At 40.3% G+C, this 17,168-nt stretch overlaps 8 protein-coding genes across 8 annotated transcripts; 4 read left to right on the top strand and 4 right to left on the bottom strand. All coding sequences in view use genetic code 12, as the record gives it.

Annotated features, from left to right (window-relative positions):
- Positions 1 to 109: 109 nt before the first annotated feature.
- On the bottom strand, positions 110 to 3,139 carry KGD1 (2-oxoglutarate dehydrogenase E1 component; the record flags this gene model as incomplete). The annotated part of the gene is made up of 1 exon (XM_006685354.1): positions 110 to 3,139. One exon carries the CDS (start codon positions 3,137 to 3,139, stop codon positions 110 to 112), a length of 3,030 nt encoding a protein of 1,009 aa, XP_006685417.1.
- A 678-nt stretch (positions 3,140 to 3,817) lies between these two features.
- PAM17 (TIM23 complex component) lies at positions 3,818 to 4,405 on the bottom strand (the record flags this gene model as incomplete). Its single annotated transcript, XM_006685806.2, has 1 exon — positions 3,818 to 4,405. One exon carries the CDS (start codon positions 4,403 to 4,405, stop codon positions 3,818 to 3,820), a length of 588 nt encoding a protein of 195 aa, XP_006685869.1.
- A 348-nt stretch (positions 4,406 to 4,753) lies between these two features.
- snf21 (ATP-dependent DNA helicase Snf21) lies at positions 4,754 to 8,665 on the top strand (the record flags this gene model as incomplete). The annotated part of the gene is made up of 1 exon (XM_066158401.1): positions 4,754 to 8,665. The coding sequence occupies one exon, from the start codon at positions 4,754 to 4,756 to the stop codon at positions 8,663 to 8,665; it is 3,912 nt and encodes a 1,303-aa protein (XP_066014498.1).
- Positions 8,666 to 9,031: 366 nt separating this feature from the next.
- CCP1 (heme peroxidase) lies at positions 9,032 to 10,063 on the top strand (the record flags this gene model as incomplete). Its single annotated transcript, XM_006685805.1, has 1 exon — positions 9,032 to 10,063. The coding sequence occupies one exon, from the start codon at positions 9,032 to 9,034 to the stop codon at positions 10,061 to 10,063; it is 1,032 nt and encodes a 343-aa protein (XP_006685868.1).
- Positions 10,064 to 10,428: 365 nt separating this feature from the next.
- On the top strand, positions 10,429 to 12,372 carry PHA2 (prephenate dehydratase; the record flags this gene model as incomplete). The annotated part of the gene is made up of 3 exons (XM_006685352.2): positions 10,429 to 10,981; positions 11,411 to 11,499; positions 11,557 to 12,372. 3 exons carry the CDS (start codon positions 10,429 to 10,431, stop codon positions 12,370 to 12,372), a joined length of 1,458 nt encoding a protein of 485 aa, XP_006685415.2.
- Positions 12,373 to 12,450: 78 nt separating this feature from the next.
- Positions 12,451 to 12,931, bottom strand: HRT1 (RING-box protein hrt1; the record flags this gene model as incomplete). Its single annotated transcript, XM_006685351.2, has 3 exons — positions 12,451 to 12,668; positions 12,732 to 12,815; positions 12,901 to 12,931. 3 exons carry the CDS (start codon positions 12,929 to 12,931, stop codon positions 12,451 to 12,453), a joined length of 333 nt encoding a protein of 110 aa, XP_006685414.2.
- Positions 12,932 to 13,407: 476 nt separating this feature from the next.
- On the top strand, positions 13,408 to 14,067 carry MED7 (Mediator of RNA polymerase II transcription subunit 7; the record flags this gene model as incomplete). The annotated part of the gene is made up of 1 exon (XM_066158400.1): positions 13,408 to 14,067. The coding sequence occupies one exon, from the start codon at positions 13,408 to 13,410 to the stop codon at positions 14,065 to 14,067; it is 660 nt and encodes a 219-aa protein (XP_066014497.1).
- Positions 14,068 to 14,091: 24 nt separating this feature from the next.
- Positions 14,092 to 16,275, bottom strand: APL2 (beta-adaptin; the record flags this gene model as incomplete). The annotated part of the gene is made up of 1 exon (XM_006685349.2): positions 14,092 to 16,275. The coding sequence occupies one exon, from the start codon at positions 16,273 to 16,275 to the stop codon at positions 14,092 to 14,094; it is 2,184 nt and encodes a 727-aa protein (XP_006685412.1).
- Positions 16,276 to 17,168: the final 893 nt, after the last annotated feature.

Raw genomic sequence — 17,168 nt, 5'->3', positions numbered from 1 at the left:
ACCACCAATGGGTTTCACAAATTCTAGGACAAATAAATATTTATTGAATGCACTAACTCAAGCATCTTGGATAATCGAACGATACAAAAAAATGACAACTGCAAACTGATCAGACTTGGAAAGTCTCGTTCAAGAACGCTTCTTCTTCTTGCGTATGCATGGCCTTAGAACCAGCAGCAACACTAGCACTTGGATCTCTACCGGCATAACGCAAAGTCAAAGACTTATGGTTTTCGGTTTCAGCCAAGGTCGTCAAGAGTCTTGGTTGGACATAGGCAAATGGACCCATGTTCAAAGGTTCTTCTTGACACCACACCAAGTCTTCAACATTTGGATAACTGTCAAGGGCATCACGTAATTGTTGGAAGGGGAATGGGTGTAATTGTTCAACCTTGATGAATGCAGTGGTCGTGTCTTCCAAGGCGATACGCTTCTTATGTAACGCAGTGTAAACTTGACCAGTACATAACACAATTCTCTTGATGTCTTCCTTGTTACCAATAGACTTTCCTAATTCAACATCTTCAATAATCCATTGAAAGTGGGAATCGTCGGTGAATTCCTTTAATTCACTTCTGGCTAATGGATGTCTCAACAAAGACTTGGAGAAAAACAAAATCAATGGTTTTCTGAATTGTCTGTGCATTTGACGTCTCAACAAGTGGAATATGTTGGATGGGGTAGTTGGGTAAGCAATTTGCATGTTACAGTCTTGGTGTTGACGTTCCAACTTTTCTGGAGATGGGAAGTATCTTGGATCTTCATTACACAATTGCAAGTATCTTTCAATTCTACCAGAAGAGTGTTCTGGACCTTGACCATCGTAACCGTGGGGTAAGGACAAAACAATACCGGATCTTTGCTTCCATTTAGATTCAGCAGCAGCGATAAATTGATCAATAATAACTTGGGCAGTGTTGGCGAAATCACCAAATTGACCTTCCCACACTACCAAAGCATCTGGGGAAGTCAAAGAGTAACCATATTCGAAACCCATAACACCATATTCAGATAAAGAAGAGTTGGAGATAGCAAAGGCACCTTGATCTTCAGACAAGTTGTTCAATGGAGTGTGGGTTTGTTCGGAGGTTTGATCGTGCAAAACAGCATGACGTTGAGAAAAGGTACCTCTTTCAACATCCTGACCAGAAACTCTCACATGGTAACCTTCCAAAGCCAAAGAACCAAAAGCCAAAGCTTCACCGGTAGCCCAGTCAATACCTTCACCGGTATCAACAGACTTCTTTCTAGTGTTCAAAATTCTCTTCAAATTACGGTGGATTTCGAAACCTTTTGGAGCTTCACTAATCTTAGTACCGATATCCTTCAAGATGGCTTCATCAACAGCAGTTGGCAAGTGGGGTAACACTTCAGTAGCCAATTCTTTTGGAGACTTGAAGTCTTCCCATGGAGTAGTTAACCATTCTCTAGAAGTTGGTTTGTATTCCTTAGACTTGGCGAAAGATTCTTCCAATAAGTTCCAAACCCATTTCTTGTGTTCGTCGATGTCCTCCTGAGTGAAGGTCTTTTCTGCCAATAATTGAGCAGTGTATTCTTCCAAGACAGACTTCTTTTCAGCAATCTTCTTATACATCAAAGGTTGAGTGAAAGCTGGTTGATCAGTTTCATTGTGTCCGTACTTACGGTATCCAACCACATCAATTATAACATCGGAGTGGAAAGTTGATCTCCATTCAGCAGCTAAGTTGAACACAAACACCAAACTCTCAACGTCATCAGAATTGACATGGAAAATAGGGGCGTTGATAGACTTGGCAATGTCAGATGGGTATAAGGTGGATCTGGCAAATCTTGGGTCAGTGGTGAAACCGATTTGATTGTTGACAATAATGTGGATAGTACCACCAGTAGAGTAGGCAGGTAAGTTAGCAAACCCCATGGTTTCGTACACCACACCTTGGGCAGCAAAAGCAGCGTCACCGTGCAACAACACAGACATGGCCTTTTTGAAGTCACCAATATCATTCTTGTAGTGCTGGATGGCTCTGGTCTTACCCAAAACAACCCCATCTTCAGCTTCCAAATGGGATGGGTTAGCAACAATAGACAAGTTGACGTGTTTACCAGAAGTGGTTGGTCTAGCGTAGTTCATACCCAAGTGGTATTTGACGTCACCGGAACCTTCGTCAAATTCCTTGGATCCTGTGAATTCACTGAAAATAGACTCATTGGGCTTTCTCACCACGTTGGACAACATGTTTAATCTACCTCTGTGGGGCATACCAATAATGATATCTTCAACCCCAAAGTCCACCGCAGTGTCAATCATGGCCTTCAAACCTGGCACCACCGATTCGGCACCTTCTAAACCGAATCTCTTGTCGGATGGGAATTTGGTTGCTAAAAATGATTCAAAAGAGCAAGACCAGATCAATCTGTCAAGAATTTGTCTCTTTTGGTCTGGAGAAAACGTGAAAGGTTTGGGGATTTCAATTCTTTCTCTCAACCAATCACATTGTTCTTTGGAAGGAATGTGAATATATTCTACCCCGTAACTCGAACAGTATAATGATTCACAGGTACTGATGATATCTTTCAAAGCCATTGATTTCTTACCTTGGGCAAATCTTGGCAAGATACCGGGTCCCAAAGTGATCTGTTTATTCAAATCTGCCTCGGTAAACCCGTAGTAATCCAAGGTCAATTCTCTTGGAATAGCGCTGTCGCTATCACCAAACGAGATTCCCAATGGATCAATTTTTGCCTTTTGATGACCTCTCACTTGGTACGCCCGCACCAATAACTGCACCTTCAAGTGAGTCACCACATCCTCAGACATGTGTTCGTTTCCGGGGACAAATCCAGCAGCACCACCAGAAACAGTTGGAATGATTGTTGGGGGAGCTGAAAATGCTTGGGAAGGAGGAACATTATTGTTTTCAATGTTTTTAAAATAAGCGTTCCAACTCACGTGCACGGACGTAGGATCCTGCTTCCAGGCATCGTACATTTCATCGATGTAGTTACCACTGGTGGTTGATAAAAATCCATCAGTGCTGGTAGCTAATGACCGTCTAGAGGCCACTTGGAGCGAAACCGATAAAAGGGGTCTTTGGGAAAGGAGTTGAGATTTCAAGGCATGGGCACGAGGCACAGATGTCTTTAAAGCCCTAAGCATGTTTACAAACTCGAAATGTTTTAATCCACTGGTTGTGTATCAAAATCAACTCGGCGATTCTGTGAAGTATTTATTACAATTTGGTTTGTCCGGATGTGATTGGTGGGTGCGCGGGCAGAGCACGACCTCTTCGACCGATTTTGTGCGTGAATGCGGGAGCCTTAAAAACACCGGGAGGGGAGACAGGGATGAAGATGCAGCTTTTGGACATGGGAAAAATTGGAAACAAGGTATACATTTACGTTGATAGAGGAATGGAGATGATACCTCTGGGTTCTCCCGCCTCTTTGGTGTTTTATTTGGATGTTTTGTGTGTTTGTCCGATCACTCAGTTTACCCGGGGAAAAAACGAGTATTGGGAAGTCCGAACTGTGTTGCGGCTATAGAGTTGCGAGCCGAGTGGTGGTACTCCGCCAGGCGCACCGCGACTTTCTTACTTGTCGTGACCGCGCTGGCACCACAGATACCGCTGCCGGTATAGTGCCGATGAGCCCCGGGGTCCTTCTCCGCCGGACCCGATCCCGCCTACCTGGCAGCAACCAGCATGATCACGTCACGTGAACGATCAGCAACTGTCACTCAACCCAGTTTTGCAGCTTGGGCTTTGGGCTTCCAGTACTTGAAACCCTCTACACACTGTTGATGTATCTACATTACTACCCTCCTATATACATGAGCCTAAAGAAACTCCTTTGATTTCCGTCTAAAAGCATTACAATCTCTCAACCACTGCTTGTAGTTGTTCAAAGAGTAGATTCTTTCCCCATAGTAATCTGGAACTGGGTTGGAAAATGACTGAGAAGATGGATCAACTCTCTTCAATTTGATTCTCTGCAAGAATAATTGATCTTTAATTTTGTACTGGTTCAAGGATGCTCTGTTCAATAAACCGAAGAAAGGGGTTCCTAAGAAAGGTCCCAACAAATAACCTATTCCACTGCCCACGACCACAGCACCTCCCATCACAATGAATGGGTCAAATCCCATGATGGGCTTTTCCACGTCGATTTCAATATTTCCCAAGTAGTTCAAAGTGAGCAATCCTCCCAAGGCCCCAGTGATCACCGAAGATGCCAAGTTAATCCGATTATTCTGTTTCTTCAAATTGAAATATTCAACCCAGTTTAAGCTTGCTGATGGTTGTGTGGATGTGCTGTTAAAGCGGGAGAGCCGGGGGACTGTATAAGAAGGAGTTTTCAACCTCCATGCAGAGAGACCTCGAGATACACCAACTGAATTGATCCCAATACCTCTATATTTTAACATTCTGGTCCGATTCTAAAAGCTAACTGTTTCTTGAAGCGCCGATTTGAGTGGCTCCATTTTAATTCGCACTGAGAACAATTGCGTGTCCCACCTATATTTCGCGACTAACTGAAAATTTTTTTGTTTTTCAGTGCTAATCTCACTCTCCCTCAATTATCAACACTTCGAATACTTGGTAGTGCTGGAGTTTGCAAAGACGCGTATTTGAAATCATCGACTATTTACTAGTTAGGTGCTTACTTGTTCAACGCATTATATTACACAACTACTTTCCCTGTCTGTCTGCCTCTTCCCGAGCTTGATTCGTTGACTCCTGACTTGTTTTTTTGTTTATCAAGAGTATTTCAGATGAACGGCAATCAATACCATACGGCTGCTCCTTCCAATGGTGCTTCCAATGGCTCCGTGGAGACTACTCATGGCAATGGATCGGGCTCCAAAGTGCCCGACGTGGCTCCAGCTAAGGCGTACCATTTCCCCAAGTCCAAACAAGAGTTGAACCATTTGTTGAATGAGTATCAATATCTTTCCAAACAATCGAACGAACTCAAACAACAGTTTGAGCAGCAAGCACAAGACAATGGCGAGGACCTTAAACCGTCTACATTTGTTGATGCTAACAAAGAATCCAAACTCAAGATTGAAAGTCTCTTATTCCAAGTCTCTCAAAAATATGATAGTTTTACGAAAGAAAAGCTGGATTTCTTTGATGGGTTATTGGAAATGAACCAAAAATCTGTGGATGATAGTGATTTGGACAAGGACTTGCTTATGAGGCAAATCACGAGTTTGCAATTGTTGTCCAAGGATTTGGATTTACCTCAAACATTACAACAACACTTACAAGAGTCTATTGGTGAGTCTGATTCAGAGGAAATAGAATTGGCACTGACAGTATTTGAGGAACTCTTTTCCAGTAAATATGAGTACAGTGATTATGTTGCCAAGCTTCTACGCTTAGGAATCGATGTTTCCGAGTCTTCCAGGTCTACGGATTCTTTAGGCCCTGCTTATGACAAACTCGGAGGGTTCTATCCTGAACACTTGGTTTCGGCCAAAATCTCCAATAGAATTCAAGACTTAGAAAATGTTCCTTTGAACTTGGGAACATTAAAGTTTGGTGAAGTTGATGCCTCCAAACATTACGATGAATTAAAAATCAAATCATTGATCGAATTGAAGGCCTTGAAGTTATTAGCCAAGCAAAAGCAGTTAAAGAAGTTCCTTGTGAATTATCAAGCAAACGAAGCTCACACCAAACTTGAGCTGTTGAAGAATGACCCTTTGATAAACCAATCAATCAGGTCATTTTACATTAGAAGCAAGATTGAAGTTTCCAACCCTGAAAGTTTGGCTATTAAATTAGAAGAAAGACGTAAAGCCGACTTGGAGAAAGAACAGCACAAGTTCCGCTTGCAAAAGATCCAGAGAACCATTGAAACTATTGATGAGTTCAATGGTGAAAGAAACCTGAGATTCAACAAGAGACAAACGTTTATCAAAGCCATTTCTTCCTTTCATTCATTTATTGAAAAAGATGAGACTAGAAAGCTGGAAAGAATCGCTAGACAGCGTTTGCAAGCCCTTAAAGATGATGATGTTGAAGGTTATATGCAATTGTTAGACGAAGCTAAGGATCATAGAATCACTCATTTGTTGAAACAAACTAATCAATTCTTGGATACTTTGGCTCAAGCTGTTAAGCTGCAACAAATTGAACTGGGGGTTGAAATTCCATTGGAAGCTGGTGCTGAAAAGCCTACTAGCGATGACGCTGATGACTTGAGAGAAAAGATTGACTACTATCAAGTTGCTCATAGAATCAAAGAAGAGGTTAAAGTACAGCCTTCGATTTTGGTTGGAGGTTCTTTGAAAGAATATCAAGTGAAAGGTTTGCAATGGATGGTTTCTTTGTACAATAACAAGTTGAATGGTATTTTGGCAGATGAAATGGGTTTAGGAAAAACCATTCAGTCTATTTCATTGGTGACCTATTTGATTGAAAAGAAACATGAAGACAAGTTTTTGGTTATTGTTCCTTTGTCTACCATCACAAACTGGACATTAGAATTCGAAAAGTGGGCACCTTCTGTCAAGATAATTGTTTATAAGGGTTCTCAGAACCAAAGGAGAGAAATGCAACCCGAAGTCAGAGCTGGTAACTTCCAAGTCATTTTGACTACTTACGAATATATTATCAGAGAAAGACCAATCTTAAGCAAGTTTGAGTACAGTCATATGATCATTGATGAAGGTCATAGAATGAAGAATGCAGATTCTAAGTTATCCATTACCTTGAGGACCTATTATAAGACTAAAAACAGATTAATTTTGACTGGAACTCCATTGCAAAATAACTTACCCGAATTATGGGCCTTGTTAAACTTTGTATTGCCAAGGATTTTCAACTCTGCTAAATCTTTTGATGAATGGTTCAATACACCCTTTGCCAATACTGGTACTCAGGAAAAGATAGAATTGACCGAAGAAGAAAGTTTGTTGGTCATTAGAAGATTGCATAAAGTTTTGAGACCTTTCCTTTTGAGAAGATTGAAGAAAGATGTTGAAAAAGACTTGCCTGATAAGGTCGAGAAGGTTTTAAAGTGCAACTTATCTGGCTTGCAATACATCTTGTATGAACAAATGTTGAAACACAATGCTTTGTTTGTTGGTGCAGGAGTTGGTAGTAACAAAAGTGGAATCAAAGGTTTGAATAACAAGATCATGCAATTAAGAAAAATCTGTAACCATCCGTTCGTGTTTGAGGAAGTGGAAGCGGTTTTGAACAGCTCAAGATTAACAAACGATTTGATTTGGAGGACTTCGGGTAAATTCGAAATGTTGGATCGTATCTTACCCAAGTTTCTTGCTACCGGACATAGAGTGTTGATGTTTTTCCAGATGACTCAGGTTATGGACATTATGGAAGATTTCTTGAGATGGAGAGAAATGAAGTTCTTAAGATTAGATGGTAGTACTAAAGCTGAAGACAGACAAGATATGTTGAAAGAATTCAATGCTCCTAACTCTGAATACTTTTGTTTCTTATTGTCTACTAGAGCTGGTGGTTTGGGTTTGAACTTACAAACAGCTGATACGGTCATTATCTTCGATACCGATTGGAATCCACATCAAGATTTACAAGCTCAAGATAGAGCCCACAGAATTGGTCAGAAGAATGAGGTAAGGATCTTGAGATTAATCACTAATGATTCCGTTGAAGAAGTGATCTTGGAGAGAGCTCACCAGAAATTAGATATTGATGGTAAGGTTATTCAGGCAGGTAAGTTTGACAACAAGTCTACAGCCGAAGAACAAGAAGAGTTCTTAAAGAGATTATTAGAAGCTGAAGGGTCTGGTGAAGAAACTGAAGAGAAAAACATGTTAGATGATGATGAGCTTAATGATGTTTTGGCTAGAAGTGACCCGGAGAAGGAGATCTTTGCAAAGATGGATATCGACAGAATGACACGGGACAAGATGAATGGAATCCAAACAAGGTTGATCCAAGCGGCTGAGTTACCCAAGATCTTTACCGAAGATGTTAGTCACCACTTTGAGAAGGATACGAAAGAGCTCAGCAAAATGAGAGTCAAAAAGAGAGTAAGGTATGACGACGGTTTAACCGAAGAGCAATGGCTTATGGCTATGGATGACGACAATGACTCGGTCGAAGCTGCTATCCGTAGAAAGGAAATGCGTGCTTCTAAACGAAGACGGAGTGAAGCTGAAAGACTGGGTAGGACCATCGAGGAAATCGAGGAAGAAGAAAAACTCAATGGAGTTTACGGTCTCGATGATGACGAGGATGAAGGCGAAGATGATGAGGATGAAGATGGTGAGTACGAAACCTCCAGAAGAAAGTCACGTCGGTCGGCTACTCCAAATTCGTTCAAAGAAGAAGATGAGAATATTGCAGATGAAGATGAGGAAGACGAAGTCGAAAATGCCCTTCAAATAGAAGGAAATCGTATCCTCGAACAATTGGATGACCTCGTGGCAGAGGATGGTCACAAAGTTACGGAGGTGTTTGAAAAACTTCCATCACGTAAACTTTACCCAGACTACTATAAGATTATCCCCAAGCCCGTTTCAATTAATCAGATCTCCAAGAACTTAAAAAGCAACAAGTACTTCGACATCAGCGAGATGAAACAAGACCTCCTTACCATGTGCAGCAACGCCAAAACTTATAACGAAGAGGGCTCGTGGATATATACTGACGCTGACACCATTGAACAGGTTGTTAATGGAGTTTAGATTTAATATAGAGTTTGTGTATCTTCCAATCAGCGCGCCCATAAATGCCATTAATAATTGGCATGTCTGCGAAATCTTCATTCCTGCAGAGCGTGGATTCTTAAACCCATCCCTAGAGTATCCCATCAATAAGCTGAACAATGCCTTGTTCCTCAGTAACACGTTAACATTGCTCCATTTCAGTTCCTACAGGTTTGACATAGCAAACCGATAAGTGTAAAATTTTATTAATTTGCATTAATTTGTCAGCTCCCCATCAGGCCATATCCCGCGAGGAATCTGGACCCTCACAGCCCTTCGCGTGGTGAAATGCTTCGCTCATAAATACCCCCGGAGAACACCCCTTTTCTCAGACATTTTTGCAACATGTCTTCTTCCTCTGCTTTAAGAGTGGCTGTGACCTCGTCAAAGTTTACCTTTCCCTCATCTGCTTTTGTGGCTACTGGGTTAGGCTTAGCTGGATTGTACTACTACAACCAAGAACGTCCCAACCCCACCCCCAGTTTAAACCCACTTTTGGCCGCTGCTCCATTGGCCGCTGTTGTTGCTGGAAAAAGCCAGGCAGACTTCCAGAGCGTATATAACGCAATTGCCTTGAAAGTTCAGGACCAAGACGATGCTGATAATGGTGCTGGACGTTATGGGTTATTGACTCGGTTAGCCTGGCACGCTTCAGGTACGTTTGATAAAAAAAAGCAGGCTGGTGGCTCATACGGTGGGACTATGTTGTATGCTCCCGAGTCTACAGATCCTGGTAATGCGGGATTAGAAGTTGCCAGGGACTTTTTGGCCGAGTTTTTGGTGGAATATCCATGGATGTCCAGAGGTGATTTATGGACCTTGGGCGGAGTGGTGGCTGTTCAGGAGGCCGGTGGGCCAAAAATCAACTGGAGGCCTGGACGTCAAGATATATCTGATAAGTCCAAAGTTCCCGAAAACGGTAACTTACCCGATGCCTCCAAGGATGGTAAGTACGTTAGAGGAGTGTTCACTAGAATGGGATTTAATGACAGAGAAACCGTCGCATTAATTGGAGCTCATTGCTTGGGCCGATGCCACACGTACAACTCGGGTTACGATGGTCCTTGGGGTCCTTCGTTCAACATGTTCACTAACGACTTCTACGTGAGGTTGTTGCAAGGATGGCATGTGCGAAAGTGGGATGGACCTAAGCAGTATGAGGATGATGAGACCAACTCGTTCATGATGTTGCCCACTGATATGGCCATGAAAGAAGATTCCCACTTTCTCAAGTACGTGAAGATGTACGCAGAGGACCAGGACTTGTTTTTCAATGACTTCTCTGCGGCCTTCACTAAATTACTTGAGAATGGAACCCAATTCACTACTGACAACAAGCACTTGGTCTTCCAGACCTTAGACGAACAAGATATATAATTGAATAAACATTCGATTTGGCTGCGAAAACTCTGACACACATGAACACAACAGCAATTATGCCATTTAGACTTTGTGTATAATGAGATATTGACACACTAAGTATGCCGTTCCAAATTACTAACGTGAACGGATATGGTTATCGATTTAAAATAGGTTTCGAATGGGTTTGAATATACACAAGGTATACACGCGTAAATAACAGTACAAGTGCGTAAACTATAAAACGTGACTCCAGGTCAGATTCTCTCCGGATATTAGGTTCATCCACGACTGAAAAAATTTTCCACTGGCAAATTGATATAAAGTGAAAAGTTTTCCTGAGAAATTTTTCTTCTTTACATCCTTTCAACTCAGTAACTAAAATGAAATACGTCCACACTGAACAAATCTTAGAAGTCCCAGAAGGTGTTACTTTGGAAATCAAGGCCAGAAGCATCAAGGTCACCGGTCCAAGAGGTGTCTTGAACAAGGACTTGAAGCACATTGATGTTACCTTTAGAAAGATTAACAACAAGCAAATCAAGATTATTGTCCACAACGGTGACAGAAAGCACGTAGCTGCCTTAAGAACTGTGAAGTCTTTGGTCTCTAACTTGATCACTGGTGTTACCAAGGGTTACAAGTACAAGATGAGATACGTATACGCTCATTTCCCTATCAACGTTAACATTATTGAAGAAGAAGGTCAAAAATACGTTGAAATCAGAAACTTCTTGGGTGAAAAGAGAGTCAGAAAGGTAAAGGTTGTTGACGGTGTTCAAATCGAACAATCCGCCAACCAAAAGGATGAATTGGTCTTGACCGGTAACTCCTTGGAAGACGTTTCCCAAAACGCTGCCGCTATCCAACAAATGTGTTTGGTTAGAAACAAGGATATCCGTAAGTTTTTGGATGGTATCTATGTCTCCGAAAGAGGTGTTGTTGTTGAAGATCTTTAAGTATGAGGAAGACAAACAAAACAAGTTTTTTTGTTAATTTTATCTCCCGATAGAGTTATTTTTTTCCCCAAAAAAGGATATTCTTGTATAATTAACAGGGTATAGTATTTTTCATAATGGTTTAAAAACATTGGTTCAATTCCCCTGTCTCAATTTTTGGTGGATACGTTATTAGTGCTCCCTATAATAAAGAGCCATCAACGATCCACATTTGTAAGTTGCGATGAGATTCAGGGTTATAATTTTTTCAGCTTGGGCAAGTATTTTTCTTAGTTGTTTGATTTTTATAACCTAATCTTTCTCTCTATCTCTATTTTTCACGTTGTTGACGAGTTCAATGGTTTGCAGCGATAGTTTTTCGTTGCAATTTAATGAAAGCGTCGGGAGTGTGAAGATCTGATTTAAGCTAAATGTCGCACCGAAATCTTAAATAAATCATTGTCTGCGATGGTGAAAGTAGCATTTTTGGGTCCGAAAGGAACGTATACCCACCAAGTATGTTGCATATTGTTGTTGTTGTTCACGATTTTGTATCCTAACTTATTTTTCTAGGCGGTTTTACAGGAATTTGGGGAAGATATTCAAATACTACCGCAACTAAGCATTGGAGACTGTTTCAAGGCAGTTGATTCGAATGAAGTCGATTATTCTGTCGTTCCTTTCGAGAACAGCACAAATGGACAGGTTGTTTTCACTTATGATTTGATCAGAGATTGGTACATGCGCAAGAATGCTCCTCCTAAGTTCAAAATTGTTGGAGAACAGTTTGTGTTCATTCATCATAACTTACTTTCCAAAGAGTTGGACGTTCATAACATAACCAAAGTATATTCCCACCCACAAGTCTGGGGTCAGGTTACCAATTTCTTGTCAACTTTGAACCCCAATGTCGTGAGAGCTGATTGTTCTTCCACTTCCAAAGCTGCAGAAATTGTCCGTCTCAGCAACGAAAAGGGAGTAGCATGCATTTCATCCGCAATGTGTTCAAAGTTGTATAACCTTCCTATAATAAAGCCAAACATCGAGGACAATAGAGGGAACACCACCCGATTCTTGATATTAGGAGAGACTGGGTTACCTAAAAAGGCTGCTGTTCCCAAGTATATAACCTCGATCATTTTTACGGTGAATCTGGACCAGGAACCAGGTGCATTGTGTTCTGCATTGACAGCATTCCAGGAAAACAACACCAACCTAATATCAATCAATTCCAGACCATCAGCCGAAAAAAACTGGCTGTATGCATTTTTCGTTGAAGTTATTGGCAACTATCTCACCGACGAAAACGTCCAAAACAGTTTGAAATCATTAAATTCCAAATGCTCCGAAATTGTTACTTTGGGAGTATTTGAAAGAACCACTAGATAACCTTGACGGATGTATATATTCATTAGTTAAATCTTACACTTTGAAACTATCGTGAAACAAGTCTTTCCTAACAGAGACTCAGGCACCAAACTTCTGGAAAACCCACTCTGTACTATCCAAAGGACAAACCTGTCTGGTCTTCAACCATCTTGTGATACAATGTGTGTGGAATGCATGATTACATTGGCCCCAGGCTGCTTTGCACTCTTCGGTCTTATCCTGTAAGTTACCTTGACAATCTATGCATGGTTCCATTAAATGATTACGGCAAATTGCACAATTGTCGACCACGATATCTAGAAAATACAGTTAGTAATCTACCCTCATTGACACCTCCTTAATTGGTAGATGATACGTACCCCATGACCAAAATGCTACTGCTGTCCATTTCTTCACCTCGAACCGCTGTTTCGGTTTAGGTTCGGATTGCTCAACCTCAGGCACTATAAAACGATTGGTTAGTATTGGTTCACCCCAGCACTTAATGTACAATATGTACGCTGACAGCTATCGATTTGGTACACATACAAGTATCTATATCCATATGGTCTTCACTCATGATCTGATGAGATTATTAATGAGTTTTTGTTTGTATGACTTTGCGCGACCAAGCACGTTAAGTTCCAACAGGGTTGCAAATGAAATACTCGAATAGTAGGAAGAAGTAGGTAAATAATCGACGTAGTGAATGAGGTTTTCTCAGGGTGATAGACAATATGTTTCTGACTTTTTAAGCTGAAATTGCCAATTTTTGACGTTCTGTTAATATCCTTCTTGGGGCAATAATTCTTTAACTTCTGTGATTTTCACAAGTCTGGGGCTAGAATCGTAATAAAAATCCTTAATTATACTCCAAAGACTTTTCAAAAAACCCTCTTTTTACATTCAATTATCCTCAAATTTCTTTTTGACTATACAAGTCACCCCTCTCATCTTTCTTGTATACACCTCGAAACCCTATATACAATTGGGTCTTCTTTACCAACTAACTCATTTATTTCGCGATTCGAAGTTTTACAACTGCCATACACAAACATGTCTGAAGATTTAATATCGGCTTTGTACCCACCTCCACCATTATTCTACAAATACTTCACTTCAGAGAACTTGCAAAAACTCAAAGAATGTCAATCTGATGATAAACCCATAGAAGGGGAGCTCAAATTCCTTGTTCCACCTTCCCAACCCCCAGGAACTCATTATAGAGGTTATGGTAATATATGGTCTTTTGAAGACAAGTTGCCCAAGCTTAGTGAGATGGGATACACACAACTTTATGAAGATACTGACGACCAATCAGCTGGACTGAATAAGATCACTGAATTGCATAAATTGATGAAGTCCTTGCTTGTGAACTTCATAGAGTTGATTGGAATAATGCATATCAATCCCAGCGAGTTCCACACCAAAATCGAGGATTTAAAGGTAATACTTATCAATATGAACCATATACTTAACAGTTATCGGCCACATCAATCACGAGAACTGTTAATAATGTTATTGAAACAGAGAATTAATGAGAAGAAGGAAGAAATCAACCTGATTGATACCAAGATGCTGGATATAAAAGACAAGCTTCTTACCCTAATAAACTTCAGCGATGTCAAGTTGATTCAGCCGGATGTCAAGTCTGATACTTTAAATACTGATCAAATCAAGGAAAAAATTTTATACAAATTATTGAAAGATATATAGATTACTTTTTATAATAGAAATCCCTTAGAACAAATCCAATAAATCATTATTAACTTTATTATCATTGTTGCTACTGCTCTGTGACTGCTGCTGGGATGGTTGAGCCATTGGTGCTGATGTGACATTCAAAGTATTGAATAAACTCAAAATATCATCAGTGTTAGATTTCATGGTGCTTGTATTGGAGGCTGGCGACGATCCTGAGTTGCTAAACAAATCGTTCAATTCATCCAACAAGTTGTTCGAGTTTGTAGAAGCTCCTTCAGAAGCGTTTCCATTTTCTTCAAAGTCATCGTCAAAGTCAAGCAAATTTTCATTCTTAACGTTTTCAATAATGTCTTGCTTAGCTTGGGCTTTGAGTTCGTCTATGTCCATGGACTTGAAGAAAGATGATGGTTGGTTGCTTATGAAGGTGTAGCTGGGCTTACCATATACCGAAGATAAGGTAGACAACTCACTCATCAAATCGTTCAAGATAACAGGATTATAGGTTTCAATAGATGAATCTATAGGTGGTAGCTTGGCCAACAAAATCTGCTTGGGCAATTCTTGTTCAGCTGAAGATAATAACCTCCAGTAAATATATGCTCTATCTCTCAAGTCCACATCGTCTTCATTTTCGGTAATCTCAGTTAACGTTTCTTGCAATAATTTTGAAAAGTCTTGCTTGACTAAAGAATTCAAGTTCACTTTAACAATTGTGTTTAACCAGTTTAGCTTCAATTGGCTGCCGAAATCATTGAAGTCCTCAAAGATTTCGTTCAACAAGTTGGAGATATTAGTGAAGTAGTTAGGGTATTCACCCAAAAGCCAAATGACACTCGAATACGACGGGTTTGCAATACTCAAGTGACTGAAGTTGTTGGCGATGATTGGTAAGATCAAAGTGATTAAGTCATTTTTTCCCGGATACTTTCTCAAGATCATCGTTAAAACACCAACAGATTCATCAATAATTAATTCGTCTCCTTTCAAGTCAATCAATTCAATGATCAAGTTGACACACTTTATGATACTGGTAGGCAACTTGATTGCAATGGATCCAATGGATTTGATAGACTTGGAGATCAAAGTAGGTTCGAACTCCATAGAGTATTCCTTCAACTCGTTCAACAATAGGTTAAAGTTATTTTCGTTACACAATCTGATCATGATGTCTAACTTTTCCAATTTTAAGTACAATGGATCGCTGTACTTTACGAAGAAAACTCTCAATTCTTTAGACAAAATGTTAGGGTATTTTTCCAAGATAATTCTAATGTTCTTTAATCCCACGTATTGGGCTTCTGGAATTGGGTTGGAAATCAAAGATACCAAAGGACTGGACAACTTTTTCAAGATTGAAGTTTGAGAGGCCTTTTGTAAATACACCAAGTGTTTCAAAATAGTTTTGATGGAGGATAAAACAATCGCTGGGTTAATGTGTTGCAATTGGGGTATGATACGTTCGACGATGTGATTGGCCTGTTCTGAATTTTCACTGTCATAATCATTAAGGCATTTCAAGATGGTGAGTCTTCCCCATTCAGTACATTCGTTGAGGCACACCAACAAGTTCTTTATCAACGTGTAATCCAACACCAAAATGTCCAACTTTAATTCTTTGTTCAAGTTGGAGCTAATATACATGTCATTGATTTCATATAATGCATTCAAAACATTGGAGATAACCAGGGGATTGGGATCGGAAATGAGTTTCTTCAAGCTATCCAAAAAGCCAAATTCAATACACATCTGAGGATTTAAATTGAAGAGCTTGGCCACACAGATGGCCGCAGTCTTCCTCACATATGGATTCTCGTCTTGTAAGGTTCTCAGTAATGGGATTTCCATGTAATCTATCATTTTCTGGACTCTGATACATCCCATGGTTCTTATGGCCAAGGCTCTAATAAGAGGATTTGGATCTTCAGTATCTTGAACAAAAGTGTTGACGGCCAAAATACACAATTCAGGATGGGTCGTCGCATAGTTCATCAAGTAAAGGTACACCAACTTCTTCTGTTCCAAGTCATAGGTGGCAATGTTTTTCAATACGTCTGGGAATAAAGACGAAACGTCTTTGCCCAAGGTCATAGCTTGAATTACCCGCTGAATGGCATCCTTTCTTTCATGTTTGTACTGACTGACCAATCCATTCTTCAACTCGAAGGCCTCTCCCTTTCGTGGTCCTTGGAGAAACTTCCGGATCTTCTTCTCTAAAGACATTGATATATCACACAGTCGATTTGGAGAGTTTGTCCTTTATTTTTGTTTTGGTCGCACTTGTCAGCTTTGTGTAATTTTTCAAGTAAGCTTGAATCTGGCTTTGAGTAAGGTGTTTTTAAGATTAGGAATGAGAGAGGCTAGGCCGGAAGTGGAAGACTTGATGAAAGCACCTATCTTCTCGTAACAACCGACCGGTTCAAGTGAGAGGAAAAAGAAATTAAAGAGTTCACAGCATGCACGGAGCACAGAGAAAACAAGTCTCTTACAATCAGCCGTTGATGACCTTCGTTGTCTAAGTATAATAGTGAATACCAAAGTTATCGTTACATTTGTACAAGTGTTGGTGTGGTAGTATTTTAATATTTGGCACATAGTGCTCATCTCAGACAACTTATTCCTATCGGCTATAATAGACCATCACTTCCCACCGGTTGAAAAAAAGTCATAGAGCCTCAGCCATGGGACTGACCTTAGTAATTTCTGTTCCTAGAACTGCTGTAGTGCAGTGTGGGCTGGATGTACCGATTTGTGCAATCGCAGGACCTGTTACATACAAGTAGTCACGTTTCAGGAAAAGTCAAAGTGTAATGCAAGCAATTATACGATATACAAAGGAGCCAGTTAGTCTTGACACGGGTCATTAGGTTTGTTACTAGTTCTTTTACTATTACTTTTGAAACTCTGGTGCCAGATTATGAATGAAGCTGGCTGCAAAATATATGCGATACTGGGAAGTAGTAGGTGATATTTCCCAATGGTTGGAAAATGCTTACATTTCATTCACACAGAGTCAGTTGCACCTGATCGTAAACTATCCGTTGTCCAGCAGTGAACAAATTATTTCTTTGCAACCACCTTTCGGAGAATTCGGGATCATTTGTAGTTTATTTTGG

Source organism: Yamadazyma tenuis, chromosome 7 (genome assembly GCF_029203305.1).
Source record: "Yamadazyma tenuis chromosome 7, complete sequence".
Classification (NCBI taxonomy): Eukaryota; Fungi; Ascomycota; class Pichiomycetes; order Serinales; family Debaryomycetaceae; genus Yamadazyma; species Yamadazyma tenuis.
This window is presented reverse-complemented; position numbering and strand designations above follow the sequence as displayed.